At 46.9% G+C, this 11,529-nt stretch overlaps 2 protein-coding genes across 2 annotated transcripts; both read right to left on the bottom strand.

Annotated features, from left to right (window-relative positions):
• Positions 1-1,178: 1,178 nt before the first annotated feature.
• LOC130390331 (somatostatin-1B-like) lies at positions 1,179-2,013 on the bottom strand. Its single transcript, XM_056600211.1, has 2 exons — positions 1,909-2,013; positions 1,179-1,412 (listed from the first exon to the last, which is right to left on the bottom strand). Exons 1-2 carry the CDS (start codon positions 2,011-2,013, stop codon positions 1,179-1,181), a joined length of 339 nt encoding a protein of 112 aa, XP_056456186.1.
• A 3,849-nt stretch (positions 2,014-5,862) lies between these two features.
• Positions 5,863-11,529, bottom strand: srm (spermidine synthase). The gene is made up of 8 exons (XM_056600188.1): positions 11,269-11,529; positions 10,853-10,973; positions 10,666-10,758; positions 10,357-10,510; positions 10,146-10,229; positions 7,413-7,558; positions 7,079-7,201; positions 5,863-6,869 (listed from the first exon to the last, which is right to left on the bottom strand). Exons 1-8 carry the CDS (start codon positions 11,397-11,399, stop codon positions 6,852-6,854), a joined length of 870 nt encoding a protein of 289 aa, XP_056456163.1. The 5' UTR covers positions 11,400-11,529; the 3' UTR covers positions 5,863-6,851.

The raw sequence follows: 11,529 nt of genomic DNA, 5'->3' as shown, positions 1-11,529 counted from the left end.
TAAGAACAAAAGATCTTCTCGTCTTTGTAGGGTTTGCACTTTGATGAGGCACACTGAGTATTACAATTAATAAATGAAACCCAGGGAGGATTTTATGTCAGACTTATCTTGCCAAAGGAAGGTGGATTGATTGATTTATTGACTTGATTGGTTGTTTGATGAACCGTGTTTTGTTGTGTCTGTGAGGTCCCACAAACGAGAGATCAAGTGATATTATCCGTGTGAGAATATACACTCATTTAACTTCTATTTGATTGACTTTTAGCGCTTAGTGTGATGCTGTCATGGGATGATTTAAACACAAGGCTCCCTCAGCTTGTGACTGTGAATTCATTATCGGGCTAGCGGGAGATACGGTACAACGTCGAGAGTCAAAATGCCGTCCTTTACAGAATATATGGGTGACATCTTTCTGTAATCGGTTCCTTGTTGTTTAAAGGCTGGTTTATGGCGCAGCGTGTGCAGGGCATGAGCTAACAAACTAAGAGATGTTAGCCCCCCCCCTGGCGTTGAGAACGTGGGGGAGGGAGAGAGCTGCTTACATCACAAGCCGCTAATCAGTGTCCTCTTCATCAGGAAATCAGATTCAGTGTTGTCTTTTAGTAATGTTTGTCTTTTATATATACAATGTCAAACATATTATGTTTTATTTTTCATTTGCTCACAGATGATTTTATCAGTACACATTTATACATTAAGTTGAGTTTAATCGTTTAAATGTTGGCATACACGCGTGGCAATGCCAAGTACTTTAAGGCAGATGGAGGCAAAACATGACCGCTTTAAAAAGAAGATTAAACCAGCAACCTAACGCGATTAAAGTAAATCATCTTCATCACCATCTGAAATATCATATCCATGCTTTAATATAGACGCTAAAATAAATAAACACACACATAAATACGTACAATGTACACAATAAACAGATCAATAAATAAGGAACATTTGCAACCGAGAAACAAAGAAATGAAAAACTAAACCGTGTGGCTGAAGTCCAAACTGAGACGAGACGCGTATCCGTGAGATGCAGAGCCGAGATCATACTACAGTTTATGCTGAACTTGGTCGTTCTTTCCGGAAGGATGAGGAATTGAGAGACAGGTGTGGTTTCTTTCGTGTCGAGGAGGAGGTCGGGGGGGGGGGGGCGGCGGGGGGAGGTGGGGGCGGGGGGCACGTCGTTAGCAGGACGTGAAGGTCTTCCAGAAGAAGTTTTTACACGGGGCTTTGCGGTCGCGCTGGGGCAGCGATAGCCGGTTGTAGACAGCCCGCTCCTCCAGACGGGACTCCAGAGGCTCCTCCAGCTCCAGCAGGCTGTCCGACAGCTCCCCTGGGAGCATGTTGGAGTCAGGGGCCCCCTCCAGGAGCCCCGACACCAGCTTCAGGATCAGCTCCTTACGCTCCTTGCTGAGCTCCTGGGAGAGAGAGGAGGAGGAGGAGGAGGAGGAGGAGGAGGCGGCGAGGAGAGGACCGTCGTTAGGGGGATCGGGATGAGGTCATGTGGGAATGGGCAGAATTGTGGATACTGCTTTAAAGCGCAGAATTGACATTTCAACTAAGGAATTTTCAAACAAAGTAGTAATTTAATAAAAGACTATTATATATTTTTGTAATACTATAAACATTTTAAAATTGTAATCTAAATGACGGCATTCCAAATGATTTACTCCTCTCTACACAAAAACCTCCAGTCCACTAACAAATCGAAGATGTAGATCAGGGAAATTAGACTACATATCCCTCTTCTCTTGAGCAAGTAAAAGCTTTCCTAATTGAATCTCAACGAGAGTACTCCCAGCGCTAATTCCCTCCTGTTTACAGAAAACGCGGTCCGCTAACAAACCAACAGAAAGAATAAAACAGACAAATAAAAGCAGGTTAAAAAGCGCGTCAGAGAGCAGCGCAGCTCACCCTGCTGCTGTGGAAGTTGGTCCGGTCCTCCACGGGGAGCAGGACCGCTGCCCTCACGCTGAACAGAACCCCCATGAGAGCCGCCAGGACCACCAGGAGCTGCATGCTGACGGAGACGCAGAGCGCACGGACTCACCACCGGAGCAAACGGAGGGGGAGCCTGAGCGTGGAAGTGGAGACGAGAGAGGGAGAGAGAGGGAGAGAGAGAGAGAGACTACCCTAACACTGGTCACAGATCTGTGGTAGATTATCTTTTAAGAGATGGAAGAAAAGTACAATCTGGCGTTGGGTGGTGGACTCCGTTCTCTCTCTTGGCCGTCCTGGAGTGAAGGTGTTAGTCTGGGTCTGGAAGTGACTGCTCTCCCCTCAGAGTCCCCGGTCCTTTATAGCCCACCACCGCTGTCTGCCACTGACGTAGAACACAGTGGGTGGGAGACAGAGGGCGAGGGGGATGAGAGTGAGTGTGTGTGTGTGTGTGTGTGTGTGTGTGTGTGTGTGTGTGTGTGTGTGTGTGTGTGTGTGTGTGTGTGTGTGTGTGTGAGTGTGTGTGTGTGTGTGTGTGTGTGTGTTTGGGGAGGGGAGGACAGCTGAGGGGTCAGGGTGAGACAAATGGAGCCATTAAACAATTAACCCCTGTTTTTTTGGTGATGGAGGATTTGAAGCTGTGACGACTCGTAAGCGGACAAACACGAGGCTACGTCACCTGACTGCCGTGACACTCTGGCATCACGGCGGCGCTGATACCGGGCCAAAGCCTCGACGCCGCGGCGGTCAAATGAGGTGCTTCAACATGGCTGACGTAACGGCCCGGGGACGGTGCGGGAGTCCTTTGGAGAAGTTCGCCGCCCACAAACCAAAATGCAATCCCGCAGTCACGAATATGAAACAACGTGCACCTCCGTAGTGTACACAACTTTAAGCAAGGGTCTCTTGACGTTAAAAAACGATAATGCCCCCATTTGCAGGGTCATTATCGTTTTTTAACGTAATTCGCACAAAGCCTCCGGATCAAGCGGGCCTGCGGCTAGACTGTGTGCGTGGGGGTTTGAAGGCAGCACCTTCCGGCTGGCATGGACGGTGAACCTCACCCCCCCCTCCCCTTCTAACACACTGACTATTAATTATCACACATTAAGCTGAACTCACTGCCGGTCGACACCGCCTGACGCCCGCCTAACGGCCTCAGGCTCAGAGGCCTGAGAGAAGAGAGAAGAGGAGAAGCAAGGGTCGGTTAAGATCAAGAGGCAGAGCGGGCCGACTGGTAACCGGAAGGTTGCTAGTTCAATCCCCGGCTCCTCCTAGCTGAGTGTCGAGGTGTCCCTGAGTCAGACGCCCTAACCTTAGCTGCTCCCTACGAGCTGGCTGTCGACCTGCGTGGCTGACTCCCTGCACGGCTGACTCAGCTGTCTCTGTATGAACCATTCTAAGTCACTTTGGAGATAAGCGTCTGCTAAATGGAAATGGGAATGTCAGACTTATATGTGACAAGCTGTGGCTTTCATTGAATCCCTGGAGAGTCATTTGGCAGCAAAGACATAATGTGAGTGTGATTCCAATGAATCGTTGTAGGAATGAAGGAGGGGAATGGATACAGGTAGGCCCACCGCAGGACTTCCATGGATTCAAAAGGCCAAAAACTCGTTTTAGGGACGGTATCAGCAATATGATTTAATAAAGTTTGCAATGTAGCTGTGACATCTGGTTTAGAACGAAATGTACACGTTTCAGAATATAACTGAATAAGATTGAACTCCGGAGAGGTGCACCTGGGGAAACAAAGACACCTGTCAAACACGTACCGAGTGCGTGCCTGCCTCTGGCGCTTTGTGTTTTCTTTCCTTCTTTGCCGCTTCCTGCTCTGATGGTGGCCGTTCGCTTCGGCATCAAGTCAACACATTCTCCTCGACCCCAAATAGGAATATATTACAAGGACAGTCAAAGTGTACGTAAAAGGCTTCAAAGGATATGTTTGTGAAATGATTCTCACGCCATTTAACACGTCATCTAAATGTAAATGAAAGCTGAAGTTCACATGTTATGCGCTCCTAACTAGGTTATGAACGCCACTGGTAATGCTTCATATTTTTAATAAGAAGGAAAACATGAGGCCACTTGTGAAATAAAAATACATGTTGTTTTACTTCTTAGGGAATCTATGGGCACAAATGTGAACCAGTTGACTGCAAGATAATCGTTTGTGCACAGTATGTAATGTATACACTGACTACACGATGTATACATTACATGCGTAATATGACGAGCGCTTTTTAAAGCCTATTTTCCGCACACACGCACGCACGCACACACACACGCACACGCACAGAGCTAAGCATATCCGAAGATTAGCTGACGGTTGGAATGGACAGATTTGTAACGCAGGTTGTTTGAAGCCAGTAAGCACCTGAAGGCCCCAGAGAGCTGAGAGCCCACCCCGATGACGACCCGGCCTGCTGCAAGGGACTTCAAACAGAGCGTGACGTCACACGGAGACCCGCACAGCGCTCCGTAAATCCGCGTGACGGCTCCCATTCCACCAGCGGTCCGCCTCCACATGCCCTTCAGACATGGCACAAAAGGCCCTTTCGATAGACACAACCCTTATTGAATTAAAGTATGGGGTAAATTAATGTTCTATGTCAATATTCAATACCCAATCGGATTAAGACGGAAATAAAGACACGCGTGGGTTGGGTTGTCAAATTAACTTTTCATTCATACCAATCTTTAATTCTTGTCAGCGCCGCCGGGTTACCATCTTACCGTTAATAAAAATCAGGACATTTAGCACAACCGGAAAGTGCATGTCGATATCTTATTATTTATCACAAGCTTCGGTTACACAAGGTGCTTTCAGAGTTCAGTTTCAAGATCCAAGTGTCTGAGCGTTACTTTACGAAGTTAACAAACAATTAGTCATTGGTTGATAACGGGAAAAGCTACCAACCGCTACACGTCCTTACCTGTGATTGGTTGGGGACGGAGAGAGGTACCGCCCACTGTACGTACGGTCACTTGGGTATACCTTTTGGAGTTCATGCAGCTAGAGGCCAGACTGAAAATGTCTGAAATGTGTCGCTGCGGGTGAACCAAACAAAAAGCTCAAAGTGAGCGTGTACTGGAAGGAGAATAGGATATATTACATCTAGAATTCTTTCTAAAACTAGATACTATATCTACATGCTCTCTAAAACTAGATAGGCCTACTACATCTACATGCTTTCTAAAACTAGATACATCTACATGCTCTCTAAAACTAGATAGGCCTACTACATCTACATGCTTTCTAAAACTAGATACATCTACATGCTTTCTAGAATACTACATCTACAATGCTTTCTAAAACTAGATACATCTACCGGATTTTGGTAGATCAATAGTTATTGAATGTCACGCAAGTTGCAACGCCAAAATATCAGCGAATGATGTACGCCACCTTGTGACAGAATCCGGTAAATGCACCCAGAGAGCTCTAAAACTCCAAATGATGTCAGTACTTCTGGAGAATTGTAAAACCTAAAATGACCCTATAGTCTGCACTGCAGATTATAATTGGCTAAATAAGTGCATAGGAGACGTACAAATCAAAGTTTTAGTTTATTGTCTACCCTTTCTGTGGGATTGAATACTTCTTAGGCATTGTACTCAGGATTGATGGATTTCCTAGACCAAGTCATGAAACTAACAAAGGCCTTGTTTGAGTTTCTCTGCCATCGATATTAATGGGATTTCTCCTGAAATGCGGACTTAGAGCAATTAGGCTTTGCATTATTCCCATAACGATGTTACTTAAACTGTAATAGTCCCAAGGAAACACGATGACCCCGTGATCAGCACTCTGAGATGCATTTAAACGGAGGACATTGTGGAATGGAGAAAAGCTGGTCACCTTTCATTCTTCATTCTGTGTTCATGAGACTCAGGGTGAAAGCTGACTAACTAACTAACTCTAACTAATCCTAGCCCGCAGTCTCTTCGGGTCGAGTAAGTGAAACGTTTGAAACTACTGTGGAGGGTATTTTAAAATAACTGCTGGCCACAAAAAAGCTGCATGTAGACAGGTTTAAACTTTGCCATCTATTGATTCATACTTTATAAAAACATGATCGCATTCATCTGGTGAGAAAATTCTCAACATTAAATGAGGATTTACAGTTGATAGATACAGTGAATATCTTACTTCCATGATGGTGACAGAATAACACTCCAATGTAATATTCGGTAACATTACATTTAACACAATAGCAGTTACATCATCTCATTCATTAGCAGCGTACAATACCACTATATGTAGTCTTGACTCAATAACGGGCAGTTGACTTGTTGTTATGCAACTGACCAATACAAATAATAAAAAAAATACATGGGATGGGAGAAAATCAGAACAGTATTATACTGACAGTCGTAATGGTGGATTGGAACCCAGATACTTCCAGAACACATGGCACAGAACCACCCTGCTCACCAACTTAACACTGCCTGTGCGGAAACACCTTCTGACGTACTTAACACTGCCAACGAGAGTCCTTATAAAGAGGCAAGGGGGTTACAAATGCCATAAAATATAGTCAAACAAATAAAAACATATACTGTCAAACTAAAAGCGAGGTATGTGGTGGTGAAAATGGAACAAAAACAATTCTGCTCTTCAAATCGAATAACGGGAAAAAAATAATCAGTTTTAAGATTTCAATGTGGGGCTGAATGGGTAATAGCTTGTAGAATGTCACTTGAATGCGGGTCGTCTCGGCCACTCTGCTCCGTTATCCTCGCTCCCACGGGGCTCCCTGGCCCAGGAGGATTTAAGCCATTTCTTCCTATTTTATTTACATTTCCTGGCCAGCTCCGTCAAATAATATCTTCCCCTCTCGTTCACCCTCTCTCTCTCTCTCTCTCTCCAAAGGATCCAAGGGGGGGGGGGGGGGGGGCGCGCGTTGTTAGGGGGCTCAGACAGAGCTGAGAACCTGCCAAGAAAAACAAATCACAGTTTGAGACGTGAGGGAATGTCAGGAAGTCATCCTGGGAGAACACACACACACACACACACACACACACACACACACACACACACACACACACACACACACACACACACACACACACACACACACACACACACACACACACACACACACACACACACACACACACACACACACACACACACGTTTACCTTTCTGGCGAACTCGGGGAGGATGAAGGACGCCCGATGGACTCCAGAGTTGTAATACTTGAGGTTCATACTCTCCACCTCCTCGTGTGACAGCTCCTTCACCGGCTCCCGGAAATTTGTTTCCTGTTTTAGAAAAAAGTAATCATTGGCATCAGCGTCCGTCCCACCGGAGCGCGGACGGGCAGACGGGCGAGGGAACGGCGACGGCCTTAGGTTAAACTACTGCCGCTCCGTATCATCCTGCAGCCAATGAGGTGAGAGATGGGTTCCGGATGATGGAGGAGGGGGGAGGGAGGGGGGGGAGGGGGAGGGGGGAGGCGGCCACCACACTCACTGTGTTTTTACTGCACAGCATGAAGCCGATCTGGCCGCTGGGGTAGGTGGGGATGGTGCAGTATGCGTACTCCACCACGGGGAATAGAGTCTTGCAGAAGGTCCGCATCTCCTTGATGAGCTCCAAATGGAGCCACTGACACTCTCCTGGGGGTGAGGGGGGAGGAGGGGGGAGAGAGGGGGGAGAGAGGGGAAACAACATGTCCATGTGTTATTTCTTTCCCTTCTCGAGATGCGTTTCGAGATTGAAAAGTGCGACCCATCAATTGAACGTCAATAACGTCAGAGGCGAGTCTGTTTACTGGCAGCGCCCCAGGAGGGCTTTATTGGGAGGAAGTCATCTGTAAAGGGGGGGGGCTTTACCATTTATTTCGCTAGTAGCCGCATTAACGCAATAGTGTTCACAAAAATGTAAGCGTGATTGGTTGTAAGCAAGCTATATAAAATTGTGTTCCATCTGGCGCAACCAATCAAAAGAAAAGGGAATGTCAGATCGACCAGACACCCCGACATGACATTTAATAGCAACCGATATTGCGAGCACAGGACTCAACCTTCTGCTAAATATACCAAACCAACTGCCTAGTGACAGAGAGCAGGGAACAGAGACGCCCATACCATCTCTACACTGACAACGTTATGAGGTGGTACACAACACCTCCATTATGTCCACCCATCAGCCCCTATTGACCTCCGTCCGGCGCGGGACCAATCTCCGGTGCCCCCATCAAGGTTTTCCTCCCTGTGATCTGGAGAGCGTTTCCAGGCTCTTAAGAGGGCTAAGGGTTACGGTGGGTGGTTTATCGTGGGCCTGTGAAGCCCTTCAGCCTGGAACCATGATGTGAAAAGCTATACAAATAGAGGTGCCTGGAGCCAACGATGAGAACAGACCAGGGTGGGGTTGGCTTCATATTCCTTCAGTCCAATACCAAACAGATCATTTATGACCCGATTGCTCTTGAACTAAATGCCTTTCATGGAACGATATATACGTTTCGTATAATTGTCCTTACTGCAACATAAAATAATTTAATATAGACTTCAGCATAACGGCCATTTGCATTTCAACACAGCTCCCTTTGCAGATCTAAATCCGATGTAGGGAGAAAATCCTAAATCCTTTAGGGGGGAACACAACCTCAATGACCTTCGACTGTCTCCGAGTTGAAAAGACTCCGTCTCCTTCTCCTGTCGCACTACAGACGGGCCCGTCTTAGTCATCCACTCAAACTACGAGCGGTAATCGCACACACACACACACATTGTCGCTAGTCCCGTCAGTTAAAATAGCAATCTAATTGTGAAATCTGTGTTGTAATCGTTAGCATACAAGTTTAAAAAGTAAATGAAGTTCCAGATGTGCTGCGTGATGATGTGTTGAGGCTGGCTCAGTAAAACGACTGTTCGTTTTACGATCAAGTCAACTTCGATTCATCGCGATTCTCGCTAGAACGATTCTATCTCGGTGCAGATAAGTTAATAATCAGAATAAAAAAAAAAGAAATATTTATTTATTTTTTTGCCTGCTGCAACATTCTGTTCGCCAGAGAGGGATACTTTTGGTAATTTTAAAATTATTGAATTTATCTTCAGTGTGCATTGACCAATCTGATTTGGAGAGCCATCTAAGCACCACTGGAGAGCCATCTAAGCATTACTAGGTTATTTCACGGTCGACCGATGGATTGGGCGAGATTTTAATCGCATAGCCAAGTTTTCTGTCCATACTTTCTCCACACATGCGACCACGTGAAGCTGGATCACGATGCCCGCCCAACCAGTCCTGGGAACCAGATGGATCTGACAGCTCATGTTTCAGTGGATGTGTGCCTGGCCCCACCCAACGTTCTGTCAGCAGACCTGGCCTGGGCCAATCACAACGGTTTATCTGAGGTGAAGCAGCTCTCAAACGTTGAGTGTGCAGAGCTGCACCCAATAGTAGCGCCGTTTAAAGGAGCATTTCACAAGGTGGAGGCATGAATATGTATTGAAATTGGGTCCTATATGCAGTCGAATAATAAAATAAAATTCTAATTTGGTGCCTCCTTGACCGAGAAAAGGCAGAAAGTGACTTTTTGGCGCTTGTGGATTGAAGACAACAACTCCCACCATGCACCACGATGCACAGCTGAGCTGGCCATTCCCGCTGATCTAGATCAGCGGGTCCCACCCCCTAGTGCTTGTAGTCTTACGAGAATCCTCCCCTCTTACACTTCCCATTTACTTCTGCGCAAAAATCGTCATATTGCGTCATCTTAAACAGGAAGTGTTGGAGATCGATACGGATCTCTCCAGTCTCTCCAGAAAATAAGGGAATGATGCACGACCATTCAAAGATATGAGTGGGTTTCTAACGATACAAAGCTTAATGGAAATGGGTGAAGTTTCCCTTTAAGCATTATCATAAACAGACAACGATGGGTCACCTGTTCCATTGGTCTGATTGGTCTTTCGAATTGTGTCCAACATTTGTCTGCGACCGTTGGAGATCAAAGGGGGGTGAGGTTCAAGACAAACCACTGCTGAATTGCTATTGTGAAGTCAGGCTAGGCCTAACCGCGGTCGGGACACAATGAACGTCAAAGCCGATTTGTGAATGGATGACCAAAAAAGGTTTACGAGTCCCACCTGGCCATTGGATTAGATGGGCTCTGGGAGACTCTCGCTCCCCGCTACAGAAAACAACTCAAACGGAACATCAGAATCAACTCAATCAATACAATCATCATCCCACCTTGGCAACAGAGAATCCCTCCCTCCCTCAAGGCAGTCTTCATCAGTTCGTAGTACGATTCCTTGAACAAACTCTCGGCGGGGCCTGGAAAGAGATAGATACAAAGACACACACACACACACCCCCACACACACACTTTAGTATCTATACACAAGCAGGAACAAGAGACAACTGAAGCACGATCCCGTTTTAAAACGTACCCATCACTCACCTACAGGGTCCGAGGAGTCGGTGATGATGATGTCGAAGGCGTCCTGGTTCTGCTTCATGAACTCAAAGCCGTCGCCAACGTGGAGGGTGAGCTTGGAGCTGTAGAAGCCCTCAGCCATCCCTGGAAGGTATTTCTTGGAGACGTTGATCACATCCTACCGGACAGGAAAACCACAGACGTGAACATCCGGGGCCGCCCAGGCCTGTATCATCCATGGGGCACAACCTCATCAGTCTGGGATGGAAGAGGTTCTAATGAAGAGTGTGCAACTGCAGTGATCTTAGAAATGATGCGTTGCTTCACACACACCTCGTCTATCTCGCATTGAACCACGGACGCCACCAGGGGATGCTTCACCACTTCTCGTAACACTCCCCCGTCCCCACCGCCTATGATCAAGACCTGTATGCAGACGGTGGTCCGGTAGTCAGCGTGGCAAGTCATCAGTGAGTCATTTTGGAAAGTCATCAGAGAACCGCGGGTGGAAATGACATACCTTTTTAGGGGATGGGTGGGAGCAGATGGGAAGGTTTGCGATCATTTCCTGATAAGAAAACTCATCCCTTTCTGTACACTGAATAACCCCATCAAGGACGAGCACGTTCCCATACGTTTTGCTGTAGAAAATACACAAACAACACACACATGTAACCACATCGCTCTGAATCCCCCCTTGACGTGTCAGTCCGGGCTGATTGCGTGTCCGTCCACTGCTGATCGTTGATTTAAAGGGCGTCATCCGAATGTTTAGTAGACATGAATGATGTTAATCTAAGGATTAAAACCCCGTCGCGGAGTTCAGCCGGCAGGTTGTGTATCTTACAAGGGGGCCCGGACACAAGTTGTTCATTGTTAGCTGAAGTTCACAGTTAGCATAGCGTAGCAGCGACTGGGGATACTCAATATACCGACCTCTTAAAAACCATCACATCTTGAAACTTGGATTTCTTATTGTGCAGAATCTCCTCCACCTGAAGACTCATCGCCTGCCCGGGCCATAACGTGCACGTCTCGGTGAACCATCCATCCTTTATGTTGTCCATGATGGTGCTGATCGCTAGCACAGATCTTCCTCAACGTGTGCGCCGGAGGAGCAATGTGACTAGTGTGCCTGGACGGGACTGCACGGGGAAATAGAGAAGAGAGGGAGCGCTGCTGTCTACGGTACCGCCC

The sequence above is a fragment of the Gadus chalcogrammus genome, chromosome 1 (assembly GCF_026213295.1).
Source record: "Gadus chalcogrammus isolate NIFS_2021 chromosome 1, NIFS_Gcha_1.0, whole genome shotgun sequence".
Classification (NCBI taxonomy): Eukaryota; Metazoa; Chordata; class Actinopteri; order Gadiformes; family Gadidae; genus Gadus; species Gadus chalcogrammus.
Note: the sequence above shows the minus strand (reverse complement) of the source record. Positions and strands in the feature narration are given on the sequence as shown.

Bases quoted from the DNA above. Each gene is read 5' to 3' on its own strand.
- LOC130390331 (XM_056600211.1), bottom strand. From the start codon at position 2,013: ATGCAGCTCCTGGTGGTCCTGGCGGCTCTCATGGGGGTTCTGTTCAGC. The intron at 1,413-1,908 runs GTGAGCTGCGCT...TCTCTCTCCCAG, and splicing joins CCAACTTCCACAGCAGCAGG to GAGCTCAGCAAGGAGCGTAA.
- srm (XM_056600188.1), bottom strand. From the start codon at position 11,399: ATGGACAACATAAAGGATGGATGGTTCACCGAGACGTGCACGTTATGG. The intron at 10,759-10,852 runs GTATGTCATTTC...GTCTGCATACAG, and splicing joins CCCACCCATCCCCTAAAAAG to GTCTTGATCATAGGCGGTGG. The intron at 7,202-7,412 runs GTGAGTGTGGTG...TTTCTAAAACAG, and splicing joins TGCTGTGCAGTAAAAACACA to GAAACAAATTTCCGGGAGCC.